Source organism: Gambusia affinis, linkage group LG24, assembly GCF_019740435.1.
Source record: "Gambusia affinis linkage group LG24, SWU_Gaff_1.0, whole genome shotgun sequence".
Taxonomy (NCBI): domain Eukaryota; kingdom Metazoa; phylum Chordata; class Actinopteri; order Cyprinodontiformes; family Poeciliidae; genus Gambusia; species Gambusia affinis.
The window spans coordinates 11,179,925-11,193,151 of record NC_057891.1 but is presented as its reverse complement, the minus strand read 5'-3'; the positions used below and the strand labels follow the sequence as shown (position 1 = coordinate 11,193,151).

The 13,227-nt window shown below is 40.0% G+C and overlaps 1 protein-coding gene across 4 annotated transcripts in view; it reads right to left on the bottom strand.

Annotated features, from left to right (window-relative positions):
• The window catches only part of LOC122826847 (receptor tyrosine-protein kinase erbB-4-like), a 238,051-nt gene that overhangs the window by 100,355 nt on the left and 124,469 nt on the right, over positions 1–13,227 (bottom strand). For all 4 annotated transcript variants that reach the window (XM_044109169.1, XM_044109167.1, XM_044109166.1 and 1 more), the window contains exon 2: positions 4,773–4,924. In XM_044109169.1, the coding sequence (XP_043965104.1) occupies positions 4,773–4,829 (57 nt within the window). In that variant the 5' untranslated portion in view covers positions 4,830–4,924. The remainder of the gene's footprint in view (positions 1–4,772; positions 4,925–13,227) is intronic.

The window sequence follows — 13,227 nt, the reverse complement described above, 5'->3', positions numbered from 1 at the left end:
AGTTGGTTTACTGTCACAAAGCAGAGACTCAAAGATGGTCACGGAGTCGATCTATGTCTCTTAACACAGAATCTGCCGTTCAGTTCCTGATATCAAGAAGCAGCTTAAGCATTTCTGTTTGTGTTTTTTTTTCCCGGAGCTAGCGTCCATGAATGTAGCCAAAGACTGGACCCAAAGAACCGTTCTCTAATTCGTCCCCTTATGTCCTGAAATGCCTCTAAAGTTTACATTTCTGTGAGTTTCCTTCCCGTTTTCCTCAATCTGAAAGGCAAAGTGCAAAGTTCAAAACACTGAATGATGCACTTCTACTTTTTTTTTTTTTCTGACGCAAAAAGATAAACGGTAAACATTACTGAAGGTCAGACCAGTGAAACGGGTCTGACAGAGAGCTGCCTGAATTACTGCCTGAGTGGAAATGAATGACATGGAGCCACTCTGGTAGGAAATAGAGCAGACTGATCTGATGAGCTGAGTGATGAGTCAAGGAGAAGCAGTCATTCTGACTGACGTTGGTTTCAGGACGTCCCAGCGAGGACAGGAAGTCGGGAAGAACCCAGAAATCATCAAATTCCTACCAGCAGGTGATCCTGAGAGGTCATGACCCCAAAAACTGTAGCTTCCAACATGGACAAGCCGGACGTCTTCTGGAGAAAGATCTTATGGTGAGACGAGACAAAAGCCGACTTATGTCATCACATGTCGGTGGTGGTGGCAGCATCAGGATGTGGGACTAAAGAAATCCTTTATTTGTTCGTTTGATTTCATAAATGAGCCTCAGCTGTTACTCTGTGACTGATGTTTCTACTGGAAGAAAGACGAGAATTTAACCCAAAAAAAATTTATGAGAAGAAAGAAACAAGGAAGGATACAGGAAAGAACGGAGGGATGCAAAGGACAGATGAGAGGAAGAAAGGGAGAAAGGCAGGAAGGAAAGACATGAGGAGGAAAGGAAGAAAAAGAGGAACAAGTGAAAAAGCAAACAAAGTTTGGACATAAGAGGAAAACAGAAAAAAGACAAGAAAGGAAGGAAGGAGATGAAGGAGGAAAGAATTGTTCTCCAAAAAAGGAAAGAAGAGATGTGGTGGGGAAAAAGCAACAGAAAGAGAGGAAAATAAATTCTAGGAAGCAAAGAAGTCAGGACACAAAGAAGTCGAGATAAAGAGATAGAGAATGTATTTTATCATCTATCATTCCTAAACTTTAGACAGTTTAGGAATGATAGTCGGGACTCAGAGAGACTCCTTCTCTCTGAGTCCCGACTGTAAACCTGAAGCTGTGAGGAAACGTGTCGCTTTAAGACGCCTCTCTCTTCTTCTCTGGTCCTCCAGCCACAGAGGAACTCCTCTGCCATCAAACACCACAGAGTTCTGCAGCCGCCATCTCTCCTCCTGTCTCCCCCCGGCTGCTGTTTGCAGGAGATAAGCTCAGCAAAGTGTGTGTGTATGTCTTTATGTCGACGCCGAACACACACCTCCGCAGCTGTGTCATTCATCTCTCCTTAGAGCTGCCCCACCCAGAGAGCCAAGCGGGTGGAGGCAGGCTGCAGCTGTCCACTTGATCACCTGTTAGCCCTCAGCAGCTTTACTGGGAGTTTTCTACAAAGTGCTAAAATTTTTTACAGTTTTAACCAGGTCATGACTACTTGTTGTAATTCTCTACTTACAGTTAGACTGGTTAGTGTTTCTAGAGTTTTCAAACCTTCGGTTGGTTTCGCTGTCCTCCTCCTGTGTTGGGTTGGCTCGTCCTCCTGTTGGCCCGCCAGTCGCCAGGCTGCCTTCACACTCCAACTCTATCCAACTCTTCCTTATGTTTCCTACATGCCTTGTTCTCGGTCTCCTTCTCTGGAGCCAAACTATGCAATGTTTATATCTTCACACCCCCACGTGAATTATGACAGAGCGTGGTGATTCATACGCGACGATCCGATCATCCAAACACATTGTGATTCCAAACATGGTGCGTAATGAACTGACATGTTGTAAACGTGGACCGACACAGCTGCCTGTTTTAATAACGCAAACCACAAATATAGCTTATTATGCATAAATACTCACAGTGGAAGCCATATTAGCAGAAGCTAACACCTACAGTCGTCCTTATCACTGCTTTTGAGGGATCAGCCAATCAGCACCGAGATAAAATAAAAAAAGGTGACTCCACAAAGAGTTGGAATATCTGCAAATAGTTTGTATTTAGTTTTAAAAAAAAGTTACTAAAAAAGCTTGATGCTAGGCTAGACAGGCTAATTCGCCATTAATGATGTAAGTTTCTGTGGTGTTTTTTCAATAATAGTAGTTCCCTTACATACAACAAAACAATATGGAAACTGAGTAGAACACCTTAGCTAACGTTAGCAACAACTCAACCTTTGGTAAAATCCTGACAAGATTTCAAACCCTGTCTTCTTAGCATGCTTTGTGGGCCCAAAAGCGACTGTTAAAAATGATAATTGTTGCACATCTACAATCCTGACCGTTAGCCACTTACAGTAGCATTAGCATTGTAAATATGCTCAGCTCTCGTGAGCAGGTAGTGTTTACCTGGTTTTAAAATACCACTTTGTCCCCTCAGAGAGGCTAACCTCAGGAGAGCTTTATGGTGACACAGAGCGCTAAGCTAGCTGTGCAGCGGTGGAAAATCTAGTCTGTCTAAATGTCAGCGCCCGGTTTTCCTCCAAGCTCTTTTCTTTAAATTCCTCTCCTGTCTCCTTTAAGCTCTCAAACATTCAGATCCATGCAGATAAAAACACACAGCCTGGCGGCAGAGTAGCTGAAAATTGTAATTTTAGCGCAGCAGCTGTTTTCTGTTTTTTTTTTTTTTTTTTTCCCGCCTGCTGTAAAAGCGGCGCCCCTCCGGCTCCTTTCTTCGCTGCCTCCGCCCTCCGTTTGTCCACATCCACCCGAGCTCCTGCGGATCCGTCCAGAGGCTCGGGAAGTGTCGAGATGTGTTCCAGTTACGAGTCTCGATTTTGAACTTTGCGTGAACCGTTGCACTGCAACTTGAGAACATTATGTTAAAGCCCAGGACTGGCAGAGGAGGGAAAGGATGGAAGTTGCGCAGAGAGAGATGAAGAAGTTCTGACTGTGCAGCTGCATTCAAGAGGAAAACATGCCTTGCTCTTTGTTTTTAGCCTAAACATTTGATTTAGAAGAATTATAAGACGCTTTAAAAGCTGTCCTATAATTGCAGCCGTTAGGATGTTGATGGAATCAGTCTGGTTGCTGGTGACCAGCAGGATGTTTGCAGCTCCAGATCCGCCTCACCTCTTTCACATTCATTTAACGATCCCACAGATGCCTAATTGTTTCCCTAATGATGCCGAGTCTAATGGGACTGTTTTTGCTCTTCATTTGATAGTGCTGGCCCAGTAATTAGACTGCACCTCACTTCATTAAACAGCAGGAGGGGAGCGGGGGGAGGGGTTAGGCCCCGATGGCGAATGCAATAGAAACGCACCGAGTCCCGACAACAGGAAGCAGCTTCTCACCCAGAAGGTGGAGCCTCTCTCTGTGTCTACGACGTCACACGGCGTTTACCGTCCTGGAAGACGCACGGGGGTCGTTTCACCGCTCATAAAAAAAACAAAAAAAAAACAAAAAAAAAAAACGCTTCCCTGCAGATAAGACTCTCGATCAGCAGTCCTGAATGCAGATGTCTCCCAAAGGAACCAAAGACTTGATGTGGGACCAGAACCCGTCTAATTCCTGGACGGCTTGATTCAGTGCTGCACTTGTGGACGCTGTGTGTCGAGCTTCAAATTGACTCTAATCCCTCAGTTTAAAGAGACAGTGACGATTCTGATGTCAGCTGGAAGACTTCAATATATAAATCAGACATGTTCTGTTGTTATTGTGGCATTTGGTAAATTCTAACTGATCAAAACAAGAGAAAGTTGAACAAAGAAAGGGGAATGAAACTTCTGGTTTCAACTATAAATACAATCTAATATATTAAAGCAGTGGTAGCGAAAGTGTGGGGCGCGCCCTCTAGGGGGGTCGCAGTGCCATTGCATGGGGGGGGGAGCAGTATGGATGAATAAAAAAAAAAAAGTATTCATATGGCTTAAAGTATTAAAATAAAGAATTAGATAATAGAAAAAGGCATGAAAACTACCAGAATGCATAAAATGAAATGCTATAACTCTTTGTTAGCATTAGCATACTAGCGTAGCATGTTTGCTTGTTTTTAAACTGAGATTTAACAATTGTTGTCTAAATCTGCAAATTTGTTTGGTCGTTTTTGGTCAAATAAAATGTCGCAGTTTGTTAGCATCATTGAGTTCAGTTGGTGTAAAAAAAAAAAAAGGAAGAAAAGATGAAAAATCATTAAATTAATCTAATATTAAAAATTAAACCCATGAAGAACACACAAGAAGCAACAAACAAAACAAAATTTGAAAAACACTATTAATATGAAGTATATGGAGACAACTAAAGTAGCAAAACAATACAAGATGCAGACTATAAAAAAATAAGAAAAAACATTTTCAAAATGTTCTGCAGGCAAATTCAAACATTTACAGAAAAAGAAGAACAGATTAGGAAATGATTAAGTTAAATAAACCACTCGAAATATAAATCAATATGGAAAGCAAGAGTTCCTCTGAGCAAGAATCTGCACACTAAAATGTTCATTGTGTTATTAAATATCTGAATGTTAAACGAGCGTGTAGAGCTGCTGGCCAGCAGCCGGTCTCTGTCCATGGTGCTGAACACACAGCTCCCCTCTCGGCCCGATCTTCCCTCACAGCGACACAGAACACACACTCCTACCTTCAGGAAGGACAGGTTGCGATTTCGGTCGATGCTGGTGATCTCCAGGTTTCCCATGACGACCTCGCAGTTCTCGTAGAGCTTCCTCAGGGTGCGGTACTGCTGGTCCAGGTCGGACAGCGTGCTCAGCTTGTTCTCCGTACCCGGGCAGACTGGACACAAGCGCACACAGAACCAGGGACAAGGTTGAGATGTGAAGATCTACTTGAGATGGTTTCAGTTAACTACAAAAAATAAGCCACCGCATTCAGAGTGAAAGCAAATGAATGCTTAAAATGTCTTTGGGTTTTTAAAGTGTGTTCCAAAATAAATCAACCTTTTAGAAACCTGGACCTTTATTGCGTGGATTATGGAACAATGACCCACATTTCCCGAAAAACATCTTCCTGCTAAATAATCCACACCAGAAAACGTCGAGTTGAACAGAAAATCCAATTTTCCTCATAATTCGAGGAGAAATAAGTGAAGAAATGCAGCGGCCTGCTGATGAATGAAAGAGGTTTGTCAGATGCAGCAGCTACCTCTGTAATTAGTTCCTCCCGTTTCCAGCCCTTATGGGTCCCCCCCTCAACCCGGAGACCATCTGCTTCGTTCAGCATGTGTGTGTGGGTGTGTGTGAGTGTGTGCTCTGACTCAAACGGCCCATTAAAGTTTGTTCAACTCTCTCTGAACCCGACGTGTGGTTTTTACAGTGCTCAAATTTGAATTTGAATTTGATTTTTCCCCCCTCTGGTTTTCATATTTATCTCCGCTAAAAATGCTCCGAAAAATATTCTGCCCGTTCCTGTGCATGAAAAGCATGTTCGGTTTTATGAGTTTAAAGTTTCGTAGAATTAAAAACACGTTCCATATCGGAATCAAATGTTTGAAGGCAATTATTGTTGTATAAAATAAAGACAAAAATTATTTTATTCATCCCTATTTGATTTATTTTTTGCTTTTGATTACACTTTTTAGATAAAATGAGATTAAAATAAGTGATTTCATCTTGTTTTGCAGTGATGACAGCTCTATTGTTTCATTATCTTGCAATAAGAATCATTTTCCTCTGCTTATGATTTGGTTTTCACGCAATTTAAAAGTGATTTACTTTAATATCTGAACATGATCAACAGGTATTTGTTTTAATAAAGATTTAATCGGTTCATTTTCAAGCTAATGAATGATAATTTTTTATGATTAACGTTTCATTATCTCACCATTATGCGCGTTTTGTGCTGACTTAAACATGAAGGGATTTAATTATAACGTATTTATTACATCATTCTGCCTCAGCGAACGTCCTTTAATCACAATCACAATGATATTTTCATTTATTTTTGCGGCAACACATTAATATATTATTATTTTTAGTAATAAAAACTGTAATTATAAGTCAATTCAATATTTCTCTTTGTGTTAAACTGATATTGTGAATACTAATTTAATTTGGTGATGTTTTTATGATTATTCAAATCATAGTCATCTCGACATATTGAAGACTGTTTTTGTGGTGATAAATTATTAACCATATTATTTAATCTTTAAAAAAGCTTATATTGGTATTTCTGCCATACTAATAATTTCTCTCAGTTTTTTTTTGTTCATTTTTTGATTGTTTCGAGATAAAATTCCTTTGGATATTATCTTTAATCTGCACAAAACATCCCAATACATTTTAATATAATACATATTCGGTATCTATTTTATTTTATTAATCTCTGGACGACAAAGCTTGAATAAATAAACTTTATCTCCTTATTTTGAGGTAAATTTTAAATCATTAATCAGATACTTTTTCATATTACTTTGAAATAATAAAAAAAAAGGTGTACAAAAACATCAAAGATCAATGCTTTTTTTGAAAAGCATTGATCTTAAATTAATAAGAAAGCAACATAGTTCCTTCTTCATCAGAGGTCCAGACAGCCAGACTGGCAAACGTATTGAAGCTCAAAATATGAGGAGGAAGGAAGAACATCTATCATTGTCGTGCGCTAACATGTCGGAGCCATGCTTGGCTTCGCTCAGGAAAACATAAACATATTTCATCATTTGCTCGCGCGAAAAGCTCGTCCTGAACTTGTTGTTTTTTTGGGTTTCATACGCAGATGAAATGTCAATAACATCAGGTAGAAAACTACATTTTATGGGGAAAAAAAACAACAAACAAAAAGTAGAGTTGTGACGTTTTCCCCGTTTAGATTTTCTTAGAAAGAGCTTGTTGGTCCGAGTGATTCTTCATGTTTTCTTCAGGCGGCATACAGAAGCCGCTGTTCGTATTTCAGACGAGGATTTCAGCTGTTTATTCCTCTCCTCTTCTCACGGCGTTCTGAAGATATTCGTGGCTCAGTCGCTTTAAAACGCTCACAATGCAGAATGTTAAACACCTCGCCTCTCCGAAAGGCTCCTGTTGCAGCACAACATGTCAACGTTCTGAATTCATGTTGCATCACAGACAAATATCAGCATCATATCACACCATCAATTATGCTTATATTAGAAATCATATAAGCTACTCTCCACTGGAGTATCCATTCGTTTAGGTAATGATTTATTCAGACTTGTAACCACAAATAGAGTCAATCTGTAATTTAAAACTACAATAGAACTATTAGTTTGTTAGCTAGCATTAGCATTTTAGCATTGCTCAAACTGTTAGTAGCATACAAGACAGAGGGAGATGTTAGCCTAGTGATGGTTATTATGCTAACATTCAAATGATCATTATCAATAATTAAAGTAATTGAATGAATAATTATCAATTATTCATTCTGGTTAATGTTAGCATGCAAGCTAATGTTAGCATTTTGCTAATATTCTCAACTAAAAGCAAAAATTTTACAGACGAAATGAAGTTAATGCGAATCATCAAGCAATTGTTAGCGTTTTAGCTGGAATTATTGTTTTAACTAATTGTCGCTAACAACGTGTAAACATACACTGTTGGCCATCATGCTAGCATCATATTAGCAAGCAAGATAATGTTATCCTTTTGGCTAACTAATGATATGCATTTTGATTTTTGCAACACCAATTTTATGTGAATATACATATTATACATCGTTTGAAAGCTCAGAATCGTGAGATTCCAACAATGGAAGTCAATCAAGGATACAATCATAACTGTAGAAATAGTAAACTATTGCAATGGAAAATACTTTCCAACTAATCTGTAAAACCTTGAAAAAAATCTTTTAACAACGAAATGCATCGGATTATTGTTCTCCAGTAATAATTATATATATATATATATACATATATTGATTAAAAAAATTATTTTAAACCTATATCAGTGATAATATAATCTAACTCTAATTGGTGGTATAACTTTAAAACTGATCTTCAGGAACTTTTTCCTCCAGTCTGACTGACAGCTTCAGCTATTTTGCAAAAGTAGGAAGAAAAAAAAAGAAAAAAAAGTCAGTTCCTGGATGATTAAAAGTGGCGGATGTGCTTCAACAAACACCAGAAGACAACTTTTTTTGGAAAAGTTTTGAAGATTTCATTTGTTTGCCCTCGATTTCGCAACAACATGTTTTTTTGTTTTTTTGTTTGTTTTTTTAAACTTTGCCTGACAGGAAGATGCAGAAACAAGATGAGGCTTTTCTTACCTCATTTCGCCGATTCTGTCACATGTGAACCAGTTTAATGATCTCAGACGCACCGGTTCCAACGGATATTTAAAAATCAAACTTTGCTCTCAGTGGTTCAAACGATGTCATAAACCTGTTAAACCTGCGTTCCTGACCTTTTTAATGCCCAATCGTGACCTTATATATGTTAACCTAACAGCGTGTGAGATGTTCTGATGAATGTTGTCTCTGTTTCAGTTAGAAAGGAGAGCCATTGCCTAGCTGAACTCGGTCCCATATTGAACCACATTGAAAGCTCATAAACTCCCATATTGCTTTATGGATCGTTGGCTCGGCGAAGATGAGCGGCTCCGTCCGCTCGATGAACCGCGGTGCTGCTGCTGGGTTTTTGGGACAGGAAGGCAGGAAATATAAAAAAAAAAGGGGGGAAAGAAGGACCTGGACAATGGTGATAAATGAGATCTGCTGACCACACACAAACGGAGAGGCGAGTTATGAAACATGTCCAAACACGACAGGAAGTCCAACAAAAAAAAAAAGAAAAGAGTCCAATCAATACGCGCGTGTGCATGAGGATTTATTTTTCTATCTGTGTGAGGAGATGAAAGGTTAGCAGGCTCCTGTAATAATCTGTTATTAAAACCTAAACCGAGTGTGTGTGTGTGTGTGTGTGTCGACTTCAGTCTGTGTGTCCTTATAAAACATCAGTGGGGAGAGGTGAAAAGTGAGGGGAAAGCTGCTCTGAAAAGCCAATATCAGACACACACACACACACACTCACTGATTTGGGGTGAGACAGCAAGGTGAAGCCAAGCAAAGAAATAAATCGAAATAGAATGAAGCAAGACAAAGAGAGAAAGACAACCTTGTGTGTGGGAGACATTAGCATTCACAGCGGCTCTCTCTACTGTAAGCTCTCTTCCACAGAGTCCACATCCCTCTAACGCAGCTCTGCCCAACTTCCTGTTCCAGCTCTGCTCAGACGTCACTTCCTGTTCCACGTGGTTCGTTCATTCGCTCGGTGTGGTGCAGGTCGGCGGACTCAAGAGGGGTTTTTTTTTTTTGTGTCGGGAAGCTGAAGCTTCCCCAGCAGACGCGTCTCCGGGTCTGGGTGACTAAATGTTAGATCCGGGCTCAATTCCAGCCCAGAAACTCTAAAGAAGTGACTTTGGGCAGAGATAATTCAACGGGCCTATTTGTTACTTAAGCTGCAGGGAAAAACGTCCCAAGAGTCGGAGTGATAAACAGCCGGCGTCCTGCAAAAGTCTGCAGCAATGAGTTTTTAGCGGCACAAAGGCCAGACGTCCGCAGACGGTTCTCACAGACGGCGTTTCCTAATCTGCTCCTGGGAGACGTTTCCCCGCTCTGATGCAACGCGTTGCACTCTGCAGCAACGACTGCGGCGCGTCGATCTGAACGGAGGTTTGTTGAGATAATGTGTGATCTGGGAGGAACCCGACTGGAGAGGAATGGCAGAAATCCCACCGAAGCAGGAGACATTTAATGACTTCTTTATTATGACAAAATGGACTTTATGGCACGACGAACAGTCTGATAACTTTATTCAGAAAAACCACCATTCACTCCGGCCTTACATTATTCAAAATCACAAGTGGAACTGATAGGTTAGGTTGTCATTTGAAATTCACGTACATTTCAAATATGTATTTTTTTTTTTTCTATTTCACTCCTCTTACCTTCCAAACTATTACATGTATCCTAATCTACTTTAATGGTAGTTTTTTTTGTCAGTAGAAAAAAAAAAACTGACAAAAAAGAAAAAAAAAAATGTTTAAATGCAGAAATGAAGAATGATGGATGCACCACAGACTAATATGATCCAGTGAAATAACTAACGCTCTAAGAATATTCATGTAGTGCAGCCAGCTTTGGGTGAGCTCATTTCTCTAACAATTCTTTCTTCCACCAAACTTTCTATTATTACACCTGTTTACAGCACAATGGACACACATCCATCAGCCACAATAAGCAGAATTAGCAGAAGTGTTTAAACACACAACTCTGTGTAATAAACTTGTAGAATATGAGTTTTTTTTGTTTTTTTTTATTAGCCTCCAAGATGAAACGTTGTCACTGAGTGTCCTACTAGCCTAGCTCAGCTCTGCTAACCTGTCACATCTAACATGGTTATGAATTTCTAACAGGTGTTCATAACTTTATTGGATTAGATGGTTGACATCTCCCTCCTTCCCAGACTGGTCTCAGTCTTCAATAGTATCTTAATTATTAGTTTAATCATGAGGCAGTTTGGATTGCACAGCAGAAAACATAACATTGTACGTATGACAGCAGTTTATTTGAGTTTGCTAGCCTGCTGCTAACAGACATGCTAACAGGCTTCCAAAAAGCCTGACGCAACATCAACGTCACACCAGCGGCCCTCGAGCCTCATGTTGGGCCCCCTGCTCAACAGTAATAAATGTGACCTTGGGGTGAATTAATATCTAAATTAAGATCTAAAGCAGGTTATTAATCAAGATCATTTCTTCTACATTTTACCATCGTCAAAGCAAAAAAAAAAAAAAAAAAGAAAAGAAAAGAAGAAGAAAGTAACAAAGAAACATTTATGTTATATGCAAATATATGATCAAATCAAACACTTCATTCTACGGCGTCCAAATGTTTTTGCCAAATGGCCCAAAATCATCAAATCAAGACGATTGTTTGCTATGAGTATTTTGTACCATGTAACATTTTCCATTTCAAAAAGATTTCCAGTAGCAAAATGGCCCGTAAGCCACACTTTGGATCCACTCTGTTTAAAAGACCCGAACACCTAGCATAACACTTTACATGCTATGCTAGTGCTTACAATAATAATAAAAAAGTCATGTATGGATGTAGCTACTGTGGCTTTTTAATGCGATTCCATTCCTCTTGAAATCACATTCAGTTTGAGCTAAAAGAAGTAGGTCAGCTAGTTAACATGCAGTACTAGCAGCAGAAAGAGTAATTATTATGTGTCCTATTAAACCGCAAAATAATTCAGCCACAGAAATACATTTAACGATTATCACATAACCAGCTGCTAATGAATTTAAATGACTCCATTTAAGTCGCGCTAATTTGTCCAAACTCCAGACTTTGGGGTCGTGCTGTTTTAATAGAGTTGGGATCGGAATAATGGAGTTGAAGAAGTCAGCAGTTGCTGCACTCCACTGAACGTCTCCCTTCATGTTGCACACTTTGGTCTGCAAGGCGAGGGACGTTAAAAGAAGCCCGGATCCGTTTTTTGTGTAACGTTAGCTTCAAAATCTACATTTCATTCATGCTTTGTTTTGTTGTTGTTGTTACTCTCATTTTCTGAGCTGAAAACAATACGGGAGAAACAACTTTGTAGTCGATAATCCTTTGTGTCGACGCGCACCGACACTCTGAAGGCAAACGCATTCGGACTTCGCAACAACCCGCAGAAAATACTGACTGGATCCTCTTTCCCGCTCGGAGACGCAGTTCCACCAAACGGGAACTTCCAGTGCTAAGCTCCCACCAGGCTGGCTTCAAACAGCTGGAATTACTCACAGGTCCGGCAGCCTTCTATCGCCATCATCTTCATCACCGCCGGGCGGCTGCGAGGCGGTTCTGATGAGGCGGCAAGCGCAGCTTAAAGGCTCACAGGAGCTCACGCTGCGGCACCAAATTGTGACTTTTATCCCAAAATTAGAAACACGCAAGAAGCAAATTACCTCCGATTACAGAAACCACTGATACTGAAAATTAAAACTCCTGTCTGGCGGCTTTTCAGCCACACGACGAGGCTCTTTGTTAATAACGCGGTTAACGGTTAATTATGACTCTTAAATGTGGACTTGGAAACTCCCACAGCTGGCCAGGATGTTTACGTTTTCAAATTTGGCGTCTTATTCGTAACACTTGTGACTGAAAAGTAAATAAAAAAAAAGGTTCCTACAAATATTAACATTAGCTGACTTCAGCAAATACTCTTCCTATATAAAGAGACTCGTTGACATTGAATCATTTTCTAAAGGTAATGTCATAAAGCTGAAACGAAACATCCAAAATGTTTGAAATTACAGCTTACCAGTGATTAGATTGGACTGTCACTATGTCCAGCGGAGTCACAGTTAAACAGTTAATGAAATATTTTAATTGGAGAGAGGCAAAATTATTATTTTTTTTTGTCAAATGGGAAAAAAAAATAAATAAATTCTTGTAAACTCACTTTTGTTTATAACCTAAAAACGTCCACGCAAAAAAAAAAAAAAAAGTTTCAAGAAAACCTTTCTAGTCTTCCCCTTATATTTTTTGACACTAAATCTCTCTTTTTTCAGCCGCTTTCTTTTAATTTGACATAGTTGCACCTCTCTACCTCCTTTAAAAAAATGAAGAGTGTTGTTCATTATGAACTGGTTCTAGCTGAGGATGTTTACAGCCCATAATCTCAGTGCTACTCTGGTTACGTTTGCTAGCTTTACGCTATTAGCTCCATGGCAGCTTTAATAAATGTCATGTTAGCGATTGTGATTGCGTGCCAAAAAGATCGTTTTGTTCTAATTGTTATTGCTAGCTTAACCATAGTCCTTTGCTAGAAACCTGTTGAGGTCAGGAAGCTGGACTGCCTGCTGATTAAAGCCGTTGATGGGAATGGACGCCTGGCAGATAGAAAACACGCTGGGAAGCGGGAAGCTGTTTGACATGAGGGAGGCTGACAAGTGGCTGATTGAGGCTTGATAAAAATAAAGAAGAAGAGACAGGATAGAGAGGAGGGAACTGCTGAAGAGGCAGCTGGAGCGGGGGTGCAGGGGGGGCAACTCCGACCTCGCCTTTGAGCAAGGGAGGTTTAAGTTTGGAAGCGCACCGGCCTCCGGTGTCGATCCGCTCTCAAACTTCGCCGTCAA